Genomic DNA, 16983 nt, shown 5'->3' on the forward strand with positions numbered 1-16983 from the left:
AAGGCAGGTAAAATGCTATTTTACTCAAAAGCCAGTAACCTTTTGTAGTTTTGCTACTTCAAAGAACCCACCAACTTCTTCCTATTCTACAATACATACTGAGAAAACATAACTGTACTTCTCAGAAGACAAAGTTTTTGAGCTAACGTGTCTCTAAACTGCCCCTTGCCTGTCTCAGACGCACCAAGGAAACACTACACACAGTGTTTTGCCAGGTACAGGTACTCTTTCCATTACTTATCCAAAGTAGGGAAATACTTGACTTTTCTCTACTAAAATAATTTTCAGCTGTTTGAATGCATATCAAATGCATGCCCACATCAACGATAAACATTCTCCCTGAAAATGTGTGAATCCAGGAAAAAATAGCACCTTATCCACAAGCTGTCTTCTACCTACACATGAAATTAATTGTTCAGGTTGCCCCCAATTAACTCCAAAGATACAGTAAACCCTAAGATCTTCTGATAAAAACTGGTTAACTAAAAATGGGTCAATGTAGTACATACACAAGTATGTTGTTCATCAAAAGACCTTTGGAAGCAGGTCTGACCACAGCTTACAGTGGCTCTACAGAACGGAGTTTACAGAAAACTGGAGAGTTCAAAGTCTACACAGAAGTGCCAGCATTTACCTTCTCAGCCTGTTGATCTCCATTGAGATAGGGAGAGGTTTTCCTACCTTCTCACTCACCCAAGGTTATTTTCCAGGAATATAAATTCCACATAAAGAGCACTTACCAATCATACACGACGGTAACACACCAAACAGCGGCAATATTAAAAAAGAACAAAACCAGTTTGAAACATACTTTTCTAGAGTGGCGAGCAAAGGATCTGGTTCTGCACTGTTCTGAATTTGTAACATCTGGTCTCTGCTCAGGCGAACAATCTCACAAAGTGACTGCGATGCATTTGAATGTCGCTAAAGGGAAAAAGTACAATTTTAACTATAAAATGCATTAGAGTTTACATTTGTATTAAAAAATGGAAGGAAAAATTGCTTAAGAAATAACAAATTCATACTGGTCAAAAGCTTCAGTGAGCAAAAAGTAAAGTCTGGAAGAAATAACACCATATTTTATCCTGTTAAGCTAAGGAGCTTTACAAAATTGCACAATACAAATCACTAGTGTAGGGGGATATGATCAAAATTCTGACAAGGAAATTTGTATCCCCATATACTTAAATACACGCACACACACACACACACACACACACACACACACACACGCGCGCAGGTTAAACATCCCAAATACAAAACATCTGAAATCCAAAATGCACCAACATCTGAAACATGACGATCAATGACAATGCTCACTGGGGCATTTTAGATTTTTCGATCTGGATACTGAATGGTATAGTGCAAATACAACAAGCATTCCAAAATCCAAAAACAGATAAAATCTGAAATACTTCTGGTTCCAAGCATTTCAGATAAGGGATATTTAACTGGTTCCAAAATATACTTTCATCAGCATAGAAAGATGCACATGTTTCTGTGGCTAAAAAAATAAAATAGGGGTGGCGCCTATAGCTCAAACAGCTAAGGCCCCAGCCACATAGACCAGGGCTGGCAGGTTCTAATCCGGCCTGGGCCTGCTTAACAACGACAACTACAACCAAAAAATAGCCAGGCGTTGTGGCAGGCACCTGTGGTCCCAGCTACTTGGGAGGCTGAGGCAGGAGACTCGCTTGAGCCCAGGAGTTGGAGGTTGCTGTGAGCGGTGACGTCACAGCACTCTACTCAAGACAATAGCTTGAGGCTGTCTCCAAAAAAAAAAAAAAAAAAAAAAAAAGGAAGTGAATATAGCTTTCTGAGAGATACCAATGAATATCTTACAGGAAAGCGCTAACATCTCATCACCAAACACATCATATTCCTGGGTCCTATGGAACTGAGCACTGTTCTCCCAGCCAATAGCATTCCAGCAGAGATGCAATACACGCCCATCAGAATCAGGGACCTAACAACTCCTTAACAAACATAAACCGGTCAGTGTAATTTTGATTATCACAACTATGGCAAAACAAAAGTATTGACAGGACTGTCCAAAAGGGCAAATTTAACTTTCTTGTAACTCAAGCAGAGATGATGCTGATGCCCACACTGCTTTCTGCTTCTCAAAAAACTTGCTGCAGAATTGGACTTCTCCTTTAGCAAAGGGTCCTTCAGACAGGTCCCACTGAACAATCCTCCTCTCAATCTACTGAACAAATTCTTCTGCTCAAGAACATAGTGAGGAGTAAGCATTATTCACATAAAGGGTCAGCCACGCTCCTGTCACAACTCCACGGCCCACATCACCCACACTTTTACCACATGGGAAAGGCGCTCTCACACCTTGGGGGGGGGGGTGCTTATCACTTTGCTTTACTCTCTATCACCCAATCCACTGTGCACAATGATCACATCCAGAAAGTCAAATTGGGCAACAGTAATAAATATTGCAAGGGTGTACACGCCTCACTGTTCCAAGGAGGGATGAGTGCGGAAATGACAGCCCTTTTAATAAAGTTGAAGTACCAAAAGTTTTTGAATGGACCAGAGTGGAAGGGGTTAGATCCACCACCAGAGAAAATTCCCCTCCTGGCTCCATGCCTCTTCTTTTGTACTACTCATCCATGGTGTTCACTCCCCCATGTAACCTGCAACCTGGAGGACTACAAGGAGGTTCCCTAGGGCCCTTGACACACTCTGAATTGCCCTTAAACCAACTCCTTTATAGACACTAGGTCGAATCACATAGAACTGTCATGTCATGTCATGTCATGTCACAGGTAAAAATGATGACTACTGGCAATTTCACACAACTTGGCCTGATTCTTAAGGTGGTAGTGACTTTAGATCTACCCTAGAGGGACACACACACACAGGTCCCAGCAGATGTCATCTCAGCACACAGCTCTATCTGAAAACTCCAAATTAAGTTTCAATCCTATTGCGAAATCAATCATTAGCACGTAGGACAAAGGCCAAACCTATCAGAACTTAAAAGCCAGAGCTGGGAAATAAAACCACCAAGTTAAGTAGGGATTCAAAGGTGAACAACATCTCACCCTGTTGCCTACAAAGCTTGAACCAGAAAAGATAATGTGAATACAGGTGTGGCCACCTCAACTGGGCTAAAGATGGGTATAAAAGAAAAAAAGCAGGCTGGGCGCCTGTGGCTCAAGTGGCTAAGGCACCAGCCACATACACCTAAGGTGGCAGGTTTGAATCCAGCCTGGCCTGCCAAACAACAATGACGGCTGCAACCAAAAAGAAATAGCCAGGCGTTGTGGTCGGCAATTGTGGCCCCAGCTACTTGGGAGGCTGAGGTAGGAGACTTGCTTGAGCCTAGGAGTTGGAGGTTGCTATGAGCTGTGATGCCACAGCACTCTACCCAGGACAGCTTGAGGCTCTGTCTCAAAAACAAAAAAAGAAAAGAAAAAAGCAGCACAAACAAAGGAGGTTTATAACAAAGACAGGCAGGTTCAGCATAAAATCCAGCTCTAGAAAGGAGGTGGTGGTAGAACAAGGGCCTGTTTTAGCACATTTCTGGAAATCTTTGTATTAACAAAATGTAATATTGTTTGGAAAACCAGCAACTTCAAGAATATCAAACTATTGCTGTCTTCTCTGATCATTTTCACATCTAATACAAATAAGCTCTGTGTTCGAATAAAGAGTTTTATTTTTCAATCAAGTTTATAGTCACACAAGAGAACTTACATCTTCTTCTTGCGATGGATGAACTATTTCCACAAGCCTCTGGATAATTTTCTCCTCATTTAACCACTGTAAAACACATTGTAGAAGTAATCATAGCAATGAGTGGCTCTTGTTCAAGCCCCAATGAAGATTAACATACTTGGAAATATCCATCACATTTTAAGTAGAATGTTACAGGTTTCTCTGGACTTTGAACACTACAGAAAATTAAAAGTCGCCCAAGGAAAATGCCAGTGAATATATTATTTTAACAGTGGCCGACAGTATCAACAACTCCCCAAATTACAATACCCACATACTAAAACTCTAAACATCAGCTCCTTAGCTATGCAGTAATTCCCAGCTATTCAGGACTACAAGGGTTTATACTTGGGATATTATGAAGGGAAGTATGGGCATTAAGGATGGAATTTTTATCATTCTATAAAAAACATGTTTGCTCTGAGCTTCAGAAAGATTGAGAAGAGTAGTATTTAGCAGCAAGCGTCTGGATTAAGAAAAAACACAAGACGAACCAAAAGTGACTTTTAGATTACAAAGCCAAAGTCACTGCAGGAAACACCGGGGGATTTGTCTGCCCTGTCATATATTGGCAAAGAGCTATTATCACAACTGTGGCAACTCTTTTTAACCTATGTATGAAATGCTACAGTGAACAAAAATATAAAGGAGATTAGAATAAAAACAAAAAGTCAGCTGGGGCATTAGTTCAACTAATGTGCCCCCTACTGCCTCTTCATTCATAAGCACCTGAGTTCTAAGCTCACTTGGATTAATTCCCCCATTGGGGCCCACCAAAGCAAAATAAGACTTTGGAGTTTCTAACTAACCTTCCCCCAAGCCTATGCCTTTATTATCCACCTATCACTAACTCTCTCCAGAAACACATCTATTCCTTTGGAAACATGCTCTGAAATTCATCCCAGAAGTGACAAAATGAATAAATTCACTCCAGCAACCACCCTGAATAAATACTTCTTTATAATAATCCAACCTCAACCTCTTTTGAGAAGACTTATGTCCAACACAGCACACTGAGAAGGAACTGGGCATCCCAATTTAAGACCTCTACCCACAGCAAAGTACCAGGACAGCTGCTAGGTGAACTCAGTGGGTTTACACGCAGTGACTGTGGTGCCTGGGGCATTTTGACAAATCCCCAGCACACCTGCCCACCTCAGTGGAACCCATCCTATCCTAGGCATCACCCGACAGGCCCTCCTATGTCTCCCTATATTCCTCTAGGTCTTTAATTAAAGCTAGCATTTTCAACAAAACTCACTGCCAAAGAAGCGAGTAAGTTCTAAGGTTCCAGAGTGAGTATTAAAGATAGAAAGGATTGAATATTGGTTCTAGAAGGCAGAGAAGGTAAAGAAAGGAAGAGGAGACAGAAGACAAGAACACAGGGCACAGATGAGAGCCCAGGAGAAACCTTATTTTCAAGAATAAGGTTATACACCCTCCTCTCTTCCCACCCAAATTCCACCTAAGACATCAAGAAGCACATATCCTAAAAATCACCTGTTATCTAAAATTTAAAGCATGTCCTTTTCAGAGTAAACTCTGTTCTCCTCCCTATCTCAAGCTCCTAGGTACCAGGAGAAGAGAGGTACTTCTGAAGCCCAAATGCCTGGAAATGCAGACACCTCTCCATCCTGACTTTCAAAGTCAGCACTGTAGAGTGTGGCTAGTCCTGCAGGGAAAAAAAGTTTCCCAGCATACTCAAGTGAGATCGAGAGCTCCTAGCCTTCTTGTTTCTGCTCTACCAGACCCAGCTTTAAGACAAACCCTCAACACATTCTGCCTCACTATACCCACAAAAAACCAACCAGCAAAGAGGGAAAAACCTCTCAGGACAAAATACCCACACATGTAGGGATGTTCCCAGCTGAAATCCTACTCCTGTAAAATCTTAATCTCTTCCTATTTTGGAACAACTTTTCTTCCCCACTCACTTCCCTGCCCCACCACCCACAGACAACCCTCTACTACCAACAGTAATCCCAGGGAACCCCTCCCAGCACACAGCAACATGGGGCTCACAGGCCAGCTACCCAACCCCAGTCAGTGACAGATCAGAATTCTACTCACATTCAGCACATCTTGCCTGGGCTGTGGAGGCTCAATACATGTCAGAAGCCTGAGCAACAAATCCATGATAGCTGAAGTTCCTATATGCTTTATAATAAGGTCTACGAAATCACGTTTCTTCTTTAAGAAATCCACAATCTAGAGGAGAACAAATAAAAAACTGAAATACATGCAAGTTGGGAATTATAAACTTCAGCATGTTTTAAATCCTGCCCCATCCCTTTCCTCCAATATCCCACCGCTTCTTCAGGGTGAAGAGTGGCAAAGGCTGCGTTAGCAATGAGATATCACGCTGGAAAGCCTGGTTCTCAGGTACAGTATTCAAAAACCCCTGCTGCAGAAAACTCCCAAATCAGCACCTGTTCCCTGATACAAACAGAATGTAATAGAACCTTTTACTTCTATTTACTTTCATTATTAATTCTCTAAGAACAGGGATCAAAATTTTAATTTGCCTATGAAGAGCAAAAGGATATACCATTTTAGAGTTTACAGACATAAAACAAGTCCATTAGATTTTGGATTAAAATGCACAATATTCAAAAATCCTAATTATACTCTAGCAAGTAAGAGTGAAAAAACATTCAAAACAAAGAATTCTGCTTCAAAGTCATTAACTCACTTGGCTATGCAAACACCACCTTTGAATTCACTTTCAGCAATTTGCCTGATTAGGTCAGCACCAGAAGGGTGGCTGGTAGGAGAGGAGCTGATAGCTACACTGAGGGGTACGGAAACAGCAACAGAAGTCAGGACTGTCCCTGGATGTCGTCTGTACTGGAAGGAAAGGGGGACTTCTCGGTCCTTGTGTGCCTTCCACTTTCTGCGTACCTGTGTCATCTACTGCTAGACCCTTCATGAGACCCAGGGACAGCAGGGCTAGTGTGCAACTCCTGCAGCAGGATCTCCAAAGCCCCAGAAGGTTACAGATGAAGAAACCAAGACTCAGACAGGCTAAGTATCTTGCAGGGCTAAAAAGTGGCTGCCTTAAGGTTTAAACTTGTATATGAATGGCACAAAAGCCACAATCCTTCCATTATTCCATATGAAGAAGTTCAATAGCCAGAGATAACAACCAAAATTTGCTTCTCACAATTAGGTGTAAATACGAGATCAACCCTCCACATTGCTTCTCTAGACAATGAGGTTGAACATAATGGTATAAGCTCTCAAAAAATGACACATAATTAATCAAATTATAACTGAGTCCCATAGTAGATTTTTAAAGGATAGTAAGAGACAGGAGGGAAAAGTCACATGACCAAAAAGTTTCCACAATTTAGTGACAGAAACACCAGACTGGCAGCCCAAAGGCAAAAGCCCCAGCTAGTCCTGTGAAGAGGAAGTAAGAAAAAAAAAAAAAAAAAAGAGGAAGTAAGCAAGGACCTGCAGGACAGATGGCCCAGCCCAGGTGTCCATCACGCAACAAAGAGGAGGCCCTATAGCTTGATGCCCGAATTTTTGTCATTATTTGTGTTTGTGTATATCCTAACAGAAAACTTTTTATTCATATGCACAATTGTGAAAGGAGAGAGGTGCCAAGTTTACCTACAGCTGAAAGAGGACAGGCTGCTGAGCGCTACAGCTGTCACTCATCCCCAGACGAGAAGTGCAGCCGGCACCAGCCTCAGTGTCAACTGGCACGTGCCGTCATCTCTGCACGGACAGCATGTCTGATTCTGCAGTCCAGAACAAGCACTCAGAGCTCCAGAAAGTTAAGTATCTATCAAAGTACACCAAAAAACACGGCAGCAAATGTGAGTCCCAACAGCACAGAAGTGAGGAGGAAGACTACAAAGAAGAAATGATACTGTCTGCGACCTGACTGGAAACACTAAGATGGCCAGCAGCACTTTTAATTCTCATCAAAAAGCAGTACAAAGAGAGAAAAAGAAATAATCTGCATTAGAATTATCATAACTTTTGGAATATTATCTAAGGAAAAAAAATCTTATTCCCAGTACACTAAGGGAGGTTATCCTACTCAATTAAGAACATGAAGGAATGACATTTCTTTTTTTTTTCTTTGAGACAGCGCCTCAAGCTGTCCCCCTGGGTAGAGTGCTCTGGCATCACAGCTCACAGCAACCTCCAACTCCTGGGCTCAAGCGAGTCCCCTGCCTCTGCCTCCCAAGCAGCTGGGACCACAGGTGCCCGCCACAACGCCCGGCTATTTTTTTTTTGGTTGCAGCCATCATTGTTGTTTGGCGGGCCTGGGCTGGATTTGAACCCGCCACCTTAGGTGTATGTGGCTGGCGCCTTAGCCGCTTGAGCCACAGGCGCCGAGCCAAGAATGACATTTCTTTCCAAAATAAAACATGTATCCACTCTGCTTTGGCATAGGACAGAGCATACTGGGCCCAAAATAGTTCGAGTCCTTTCATGAGTGCTGATACCAAGAATGGGTCACCCAGAGGCTGGTTTCTACCATGAAGGATGCCAGTCATGACTGGTTTGACCACCTCCACCCCACACCATCACACCCTTGCTTGCTGCAATTCTGGTGAGTCAGTTATAGCTTGTATTTGAGTGTCTGAAGCTCTAATTGTTCCCTGGGTGTGAATTTCCATAAAAGGATTATAATTTCTGTATAAGTAGATGCTTTTTCACATCAATGGCCCATAGAGCAATGGTTCTCAAATTTGAGCATGCTTCAGTTGGAAAGCTTGCTAAAAACACAGATTACTGGGTCCCACCTGCAGAGTTTCTGATTAGTAGGTCTGGGGTGGGACTCAAGAACTAGCATTTCTAACAAATTCTCAGGTGATACTCATGCTGCTGGTCCAGGGATTACACCTGGAAAACCACTGCACATGTAAAAGATATTTAGAGAATTAATTTCCCAAGTATATCTGCATTAAGAACAAAACAGACAGGGGAAGAAGAGGATGCTGTAACAGTACGGTAGGAATTTTTGTCAAACACTAATGAAAAGGAACAGCACAGCTACAGATGTACACAACGGTGCACAGACTTTAGGCACCCAGGTGTCTCAAGCCAGACATTTAAATTTTCAAAAGAACTAAAATAGAATCACCAGTTATATAAACAAATCATTAACAACTTTTGTGGGAAAGGCCTTTGGTTTAAGCTTCATTTCTGACTATCATGGGCGGGGGACAAAACAAAGCAATTGTTTGGTAGCCAAAGAGTCACTACTCTGCCACAGCCCTATCCACATAAATGAATGACTAATATTCTCATGCTTCTAACTCCCTGTCAAAAGAAGAGACCAAAGTACGCTAACAAATTAAGTGAGATCTGAGGAATTTAGAAAAGAACATTGATTATTGTATCAGTCAGTGTATGTTAGTGAGCACTTAGATGTTTGTGGTTTAAAATATATTCTCTGGAAGAACCTGATCTTAAGGCAAACACTAAAGCAACAATACTAGTGGGGGATCATCTCAGGGAGATGATCAGCCCTAATACTTACCGTTGGGAAAACAATATTTACCTGTTCTGGTTTTCTGCTGATAAGAATACTTAGCACCTTGCTGAAGAAACTGGCAAGTAGAGGGTTCAAAGGGGAATCATTTAGTAGGAAGCTATATAATTTCATTAGCAAGGATTCATCTTCTCCCAGTCTATCATTCATCTGGGAGACATCGGAAGTAAGCAACTCACAAGATATATTTGGATACCTAGAAGAACAGGATACTTACATCATCATCTGTATTAACAGCAGTTTAATTATGTAAAGTAAAACACAAATCAGAGAGGCTTTCTAAAATTTTATGAAAATAACAAAGTCATCTGGGGAATTAGAAAAATAATTTCAATCCATTCTATCCAATCTCCAGATTAAAATGAATTTTCTACTTTGTCCAAACTGTTTTTAAGCCAAGCTTTAATAAGAATACATTTTCCCCCAAAGAAATGAGAGCACCACTAGGCGCCAGGAGCCAACAGAGGCCATGCTGTGGTGTGGCGGGCCACTGCCCTCAGCAGCCTCCTCTGACAGGGAAAGCAACACAGCTTGCAAGACAATTCTGGGGGACACAGGAGACTGCACCGCACACAGCACCTTGTTGTGATTATGTACGGCACACTACAGGTACCAGGACTAGCCTTTATTTTTAGATGGGTTGTAATGATTATGTCTGCCTCTGCCAAGTACACCACTCACTTTCTGAAAAACAGGCAGGAGACCCATTTTCTCCACTCACTTCTCTTGGCACAATCTCTTTCTTGTCTGTTTTCAACAGTAACAATGGAGAGACCAACCCATCTAGATGACACTCTGATCTGACCCACAGTTCACTTTTCTGCTCCTTTATAGTCTTACTTGCTGGGCAGTAGGGACCCAGAACTCCAACTAGTCAGGAGTAGCAAGTTCAAATGATGACCAGGACAGGGAGGTGACAAAACAGCCAAAAGCAGCTGTATGACAAAAGACAGGTGAGGATTGTTGGCTAGAACAAGTAAGACACATCTGTAAGCATCCAAGGCAGGCAAATGGCTGTCTATTTTGACACCCTGCCTCAAAGAGACAAACGGCAACACACCCAAAAGCCATAGCGCCTGAGAGGGTCTGGCATGAGGCTGGAAGACTTAACAGTATGAGAATGTCCCCAAAATGAATCTTTGTTAATAAGAAGATGGAAAAGAAAATAGGGCGGCGCCTGTGGCTCAGTGAGTAGGGTGCCAGACCCATATACCGAGGGTGGTGGGTTCAAAAGCAGCCCCGGCCAAACTGCTACTAAAAAATAGCCAGGTGTTGTGGTGGGCACTGTAGCCCAAGCTACTTGGGAGGCTGAGGCAAGAGAATCACCTAAGCCTAGGAGCTGGAGGTTGCTGTGAGCTGTGACCCCACAGCACTCTACCCAGGGCAATAAAGTGAGACTGTCTCTAAAAAAAAAAAGAAAAGAAAGAAAATAGACCTGGCAGATGTATGGGCAAGTGATCACACTATCAAACAGCAGTCTGAGGTGTATAGCTAAAGGCTCCTTTAGATTATGTAACATACAGGCTCAACAATGCCATAATATAATATAAACCCCTATAAAGTAACCCTTATCCGGGGAATAGGATGATACAGTGATGCATCTACTGGATGTTACACTACCAGTGACTACCAGATGCAGCTACTGGAGTTATACTACCTAGGTTCTAATCCTGCCTCCACCACTCACAAGCTATATAACCTTGGGCAAGTTATTTAACCTCTCTGGGCCTTGTTTCCAAGTTGGTAGTATGAAGGCAATAGTCCTTAGCTTGAGGAGGAGGGGAACATGCAAGGCTGGGAGAGGGCCTAGCATGAAATAAATAACTGTTTAATACATGATCGATGTATTCTACTTCCACAGCTGTTATGAGAGGCTGCGGGGACACAATCTATCCCAATTTGGAAACTGCTAACAAATAAAGAATTAGTAAAAAGCAGAGGACCCAATTCTGGCTATGAATCAAATGTGTGAGTATACTTCCAAATTCCCATATAGGAAATTCAGACTCAGCGGGCAGGGGCAGCTTGTAAATTTTTCACTTTCTACAGGTGACCTAGAGGTATGATAGAATTCAGGAAGTGCACAGAATGAGCCTCAGCATCATATAATGCAACCTATAACAGAAAGCTCAGGCTCGGCGCCTATAGCTCAACCGGCTGGGGCGCCAGCCACGTACACCTAAGGTGGCGGGTTCGAATTCCCAGCCCGGACCCGCCAAACAACGACGGCTGCAACCAAAAAATAGCCGGGCGTTGTGGCGGGCGCCTGTGGTCCCAGCTACTTGGGAGGCTGAGGCAGGAGACTCGCTTGAGCCCAGGAGTTGGAGGTTGCTGTGAGCTGTAATGCCACAGCACTCTACCCAGGGGGACAGCTTGAGGCTCTGTCTCAAAAAAAAAAAAGAAAAGAAAAAAAAGAAAGCTCAAGAGTTCTGGTTCCAGACAGGCAGGGGCTACTCTCCTCCCCCTCCTTAATTTTCAACAAACTTTTAAAGCATCCAGATGCCCTTTACTCTAGCCCCTGGCAAGACCCCTCTTCCCCCACCCTGTGCTCTGGCTTCTCTTCCTTTGTACTTAGAACACAGGGGCAAGCAGCAGACAACTCAGTCTCCTGCACCACCGGCCTATAGCTGGGCCCTTCCTCCCATTTGTCCTCGAGGGCAGTCCCTTCTGCCACTGTAGCACGGCCCATCCCTGGACAGCCTGCTTCCTCCTCAGCAGCATTTCTTCCTTAGAGGAGAAAAACCAAAGCCTCATACCTATCCTGACTCCACATCTACCTGTAGCTACCACTTCCTCTCTGCTCCTGTTACAGGGAATTACTTGAAAGACTGTCTCTGCCTGTTCCCACTCCCTCTTCAAAGGCATTCCCAGCAGGTTTTCACCTTTGTCACTCCAAAGAAGTTGTACTGATAGGGACCAGGGTCTCCATGCTGCAAATTCAGCAGTTTCTCATGAGTAGCAACTTGTAACCTGTCTTCCCCCTTGGCTTTCATGACAGCAGCCCTCCAAGCTCTCTCCTCTCGCCCTCAGTGGAAGCCTGGGGCAGCCAACGCTCTCCATCCCAATCTCTGAAGCTTTCTTCCTCCTGCACCAGCTTGGCCTCGTGGCTTTTCATGTACTCCCCATTTCCACTTGATGCCTAACAAGCACCTCAAATTGAATAACCCCATACCCAAATCCTGACCTTGCTGCCTCTGAACTCTATCATCAGTACCAGAAAGCTACCCATCCTCTCAGCTGCTCGGGCCAAAACCCTTATTGTCACTCTTGACTCTCTCCCACTGCATACCTGTAAGGAAACCCTTTCCAATCTACCCACATCTAGCATCCCCAGAGTTTGATCGCTTCTTACCAGGCAGGTCCACTAAGATCTCATTTTTCTCTGCTGATCACTACAGCCTCCGAGCTGACCGCCCCGCCCCCCACTTTCTACTCCTGTGGTCCACACCCACAGAGGCAACAGAGCGACCCTGGAGAACAAAGCTGGGTTCCCGCATGCACTGCTCAAATCCCCTGACGGGTTCCCATCTCATCTCGTAAAGCCAAGGTCCTAACTGAGCCTCCCAGGCCTTGTGTGGCCTGTGTCCAGAGCTGCTCTGCCACTCTCCCACCTACTTTCCCCATTCACAATGCTGCCCAGTCCCTGGATGCCCACTGTTCTTGGGGTACACCAGGCACACATGCACTTTCAGAGCTTCTGTAGTTGCTGTTCTCTCTGCCTGGATGCTCCTTGGCATGTACCCACATGGCAACCCCTTCATCTCCTGCATGGCTCTGAGCATACAGGCACCTTCTTAATGAAGCCTCCCCCAAGCTCCCTCCTCGGACCCTACCATAAGCAATCTATCCTGCTTTACTGGACTTATCTGGACTCTAGAGGACTTACATGACCAAGTATGAGTACACCTTTTAGTCCAGTTTACCCCAATATAGCAATCATTCCAACATCCCCAAACCAAAAACTCTCAACTCCCTTAAATGACTATAACCATTTATACTTTCAGGGCCAATCAGAAACCCCTCTATGCTAATCCAGATGTTTACATTGCCCCAGGCTCCTTACACACAGCTGCGGGTCTGCCTGAGTTGGATGCACAGCAGAGTATTATTCCATCCAACCCAAGCTGTGCTCCCTCAAAATGGTCCCATGCAGAAGGGGCTGTGTCCAGGGAGGGCAGATCTGCTTTTGCAATCTTGAAGGTGAAACACTGGAAAAGCAATACAATACGACAGCCAAACTGTGCTGTACGGTAGGCAAGGGAGACTCGACTCCTTTTTGGTCAAGTAAGCCCCTCGTGTAAGGCATGTCTACTCTTCCTCAGTTAAAAAATGATTAGCTTTGGCTTGTGCCTACAGTCCCAGCTACTCAGGAGGAGCTTGGAGTGGCACACTGCATGTGTTACACACACATCACCAATAAACACACCCCACACATACACCACACCTACATACATATATATGCCACACACACTCACACAAATCATGCTAGTGAGACCTTGTATCTTAAACATGTATATATAAAATATATATTTTTAGAGGATATAAAAATACACATATATATGTATCTCAGCTTCATTCACTATGTAAAGAAACAGATCGAAGAGGAGTAAACCAGCTGCCCAAGTCCTTGGAGTCAGAAGACAAGAGGGCTACACCTGAGCTCGCTGAATCATGCCACACACCCTCCCACAAGGACTAGCCCCAAGCCAAGTACACCCACCCAGTCCACAGTGGTACTTCACCACGGAGGGATTCCAAAGTAGCAGAATGTCTATCTTTGGAAGATGGAAGCACTAGTAATTCTGCCATCGAATTTTTTCCTTCTCCTTTTTTTTTTCCTTCCCCATCTTTTCATTTTTTTATTTTAGAGACAAGAGTCTCACCCTGTCGCCCTAGGTAGAGTGCCGTGGTGTCCTCCAGCTCTGGGCTTAGGCAATTCTGAGTGAAGTCTTTCACTGAATGCTAGGTGTCGATCTTAATGGCCGGCATCCTTGAAGATCCACGCTACTAGCAGCTTGAAAGCATTAACAAATACTGTTTCCCTGATAGCATGTTACTGCCCAAGAAAAATGAGATGTCTGAAAAGGTCAGACTGGCAGAGAAAGGGCAAATGAGACCATACTAACAGCCACAGTTGTTCTACTAAGTTTTAAAATTATCAATTAATTTCTGTTCCTGAATTTGCTCTATTGGAGAGGGAGGGCGGCACAAATATTTCAATGGATTTGGATATAAAGACATAATTAGTTGAACCCCCAATACTTCCAATACCTATGGAGTACTCAAAGGGTTTTTGGGGGGGTTGTATAAAGTGTCAGAGTGATGGTAATACAGGATCCTCACTCACTATATTGTCGTTCGGTCTGTGCAAAGATTAAACTGGTGATGAGGAGATAAACTCACCCCAGTTTTTCACAGTGTTACCTACTCACATTATGCTAAAATTCACTAATGCCCTTATTTTCAGTTAACAAAAGGTCAGAATTTATTTTATCAGCAATGCTCCTCATAACCCAAGCTGTGACTTACATGTGCTGTGTAATCTTGAGTAGCATACACAATCTCTGTCTTCATATTTGGGTAGCAGAGAAAATACTCACTTGAATCATCTTATTACTTTGAGAAACTTGTCATCCCTGTTCATAAAGCACATTGCCTTTCCACAAAACCTTCTGACTATAATTCAAAACATTCACCTTCAAACGCCCATGGTTCACTGGACGTAGTTCTAGAAGGGATTATCTGCTCTACTGAGCCCATCCTTCCTCACCACCTCAATCTTCTGTAAATGGGGCAGCAGCACTAAAGAAGTCCTGGACAGTGAGAACACCCCCCACTTCATTTCAGTCCCACCCTAAAGAGAAAATTGAATTTTCTTACTTGTATCTGATCTTTTCATCCATGTCTTGAGGTGGTTCTTCTATAATGAATGAGACTAAATCTTCGAGACATTCTGCTTTTAACAGAAATTCTATAAGTTTGCGGTTCTGAGCTTTACATTCCTGTAAAACATCTTCCTCATCCATTAACTCCTTCAGTGTTACATCTTCTCTTTCTAGAAGTGTGTCTATGTGGGATGATGAGTGAAGATCAAATTTCCAAAACATGCTGGTCTAAACAAAATGCAGAGAGCATTTCATAAAATTTCAACTCCACACATTAGTTTTACATAATTCAAATTTCAGTTCAGTTTTACAGTATAAAATGCCAACTTGGCTTACTTAAGTTAAATAAGTTTCATATTGAACCTACAAAAAAAAAAATACTTTCCAATGAATAACAATGACAAGATTTTTTTCCTTCTCAGAAAAGAAAATATTTATTTATATTGGTTAAAAAATTCTGACTTGAAAATGCTCAAAGCTAAAACTTGGGATGATTTTAACCTGTAAAAGTAATTCATCCAGACTTAGTTAAAATTTAATGCTAGGAGAGGGGAAAACAACCTTTTTCTTAAGGGTGAATACATCCTTACACAGAGCAAATATCTTCGGCAACAAATGAGAAAGAGGCTTAAGTAGCTAGAACTCTGTAGATTGCTAAAGAATTAAATAATCACTGGTAAGCAGCATTTTTAGCCACTGACAGGACTTTCATAGCCAAAAGCCTAAAGCAATTGAAGTGGTAACATCTGTGCCATTCTTAAGAAACTAAGAAACTGGAATTCTTGAAGAATTAGAAACCAATTCTCCTCAGTTTATTAGGAAAAACTGGACAACCTAACTTAGAACAGTCACTCCACAATACCACATGTATCTTGTCCTCAATTTCATGCCCATCCTTCCTCAATAATTCAAACACAAAGTTTGTTTCCTCAAATTATAGAATTAAAGAAGGTAATTATGTGTTACAAATTAAAACATACAACAGGCTCTGAGTGGTTAGGGTGCTGGCCACATACGCCGTAGATGGCAGGTTTGAACCTGGCCCAGCCTACTAAACAACAACGATGACAACAACAGCAACAAAAATAGCTGGGCATTGTGGCGGGCACCTTTATTCCCAGCTACCTGAGAGGCTGAGGCAAGAGAATTGCTTAAGCCCAAGAGTTTGAGGTTGCTGTGAGCTGTGATGCCACATTACTCTACTGAGGGTCACATAGTAAGATTGTCTCAAAAAAAAAAAAAAGAAAAAGAAAAAGAAAACATAAAACAAAAGGTTTACTATGTAAGCTAAAGGCTGAGACAATTTCAAAGGCCACTTTTGAGAGAGATGACAAGATGATGGCATCAAACAAAAGTCCTGAGTAGGGCCTGATCTTCTAATATGGGTGGGCCTAATAAAATATATACTTCTAAACATGTACACTATTTATAATTTTTGGCCCTTTGCAGCCTCTTTCCTTTTACCTAGGCTCTTTTAAGTAATATGTGTAAGGCTGAGTCTATCTGTCAAAGATGCTCACTGCAGGATTCCTAAACCAGAATGTGATAAGACATACTCTATGTCAAAACCCATGTATCAGTTGGAGTTTCCCTCTCCACCTAAGTCCCCTAGTACTTTATTTATTTTATTTATACAGAGTCTCACTTTGCTGCCCTGCGTAGAGTGCTGTGGCATCATCATAGCTCAGAATAGCCTCAAACTCTTGGCCTCAAATGATCCTCTTGCCTAAGCCTCCCAAGTAGCTGGGACTACAGGCATGTGCTACTATGCCTGGTTAGCTTTTCCATTTTTAGTAGAGATGGGGTCTAGCTTTGCTCAGGCTGGTCTCAAACTTGTGAGCTCCA

General features: G+C 42.9%; 1 protein-coding gene across 10 annotated transcripts in view; it reads right to left on the reverse strand.

Annotated features, from left to right (window-relative positions):
* The window catches only part of PPP6R3 (protein phosphatase 6 regulatory subunit 3), a 148777-nt gene that overhangs the window by 60128 nt on the left and 71666 nt on the right, over nt 1–16983 (reverse strand). For 7 of the 10 annotated variants that reach the window (XM_003798298.3, XM_003798299.3, XM_023518320.1 and 4 more), the window contains 5 exons: nt 15134–15366; nt 9263–9449; nt 5806–5943; nt 3715–3780; nt 812–924 (listed from right to left, as the gene is read on the reverse strand). In XM_003798298.3, coding sequence (XP_003798346.1) covers nt 812–924; nt 3715–3780; nt 5806–5943; nt 9263–9449; nt 15134–15360 — 731 coding nt within the window. In that variant the 5' untranslated portion in view covers nt 15361–15366. Of the gene's footprint in view, nt 1–811; nt 925–3714; nt 3912–5805; nt 5944–9262; nt 9452–15133; nt 15367–16983 lie in introns of those variants that run through there. The other 3 variants (XM_023518324.1, XM_023518322.1, XM_023518323.1) reach the window with 3 other exon arrangements.

The sequence above is a fragment of the Otolemur garnettii genome, unplaced genomic scaffold (genome assembly GCF_000181295.1).
Source record: "Otolemur garnettii isolate 467f Iridium unplaced genomic scaffold, OtoGar3 scaffold00134, whole genome shotgun sequence".
Lineage (NCBI taxonomy): Eukaryota > Metazoa > Chordata > Mammalia > Primates > Galagidae > Otolemur > Otolemur garnettii.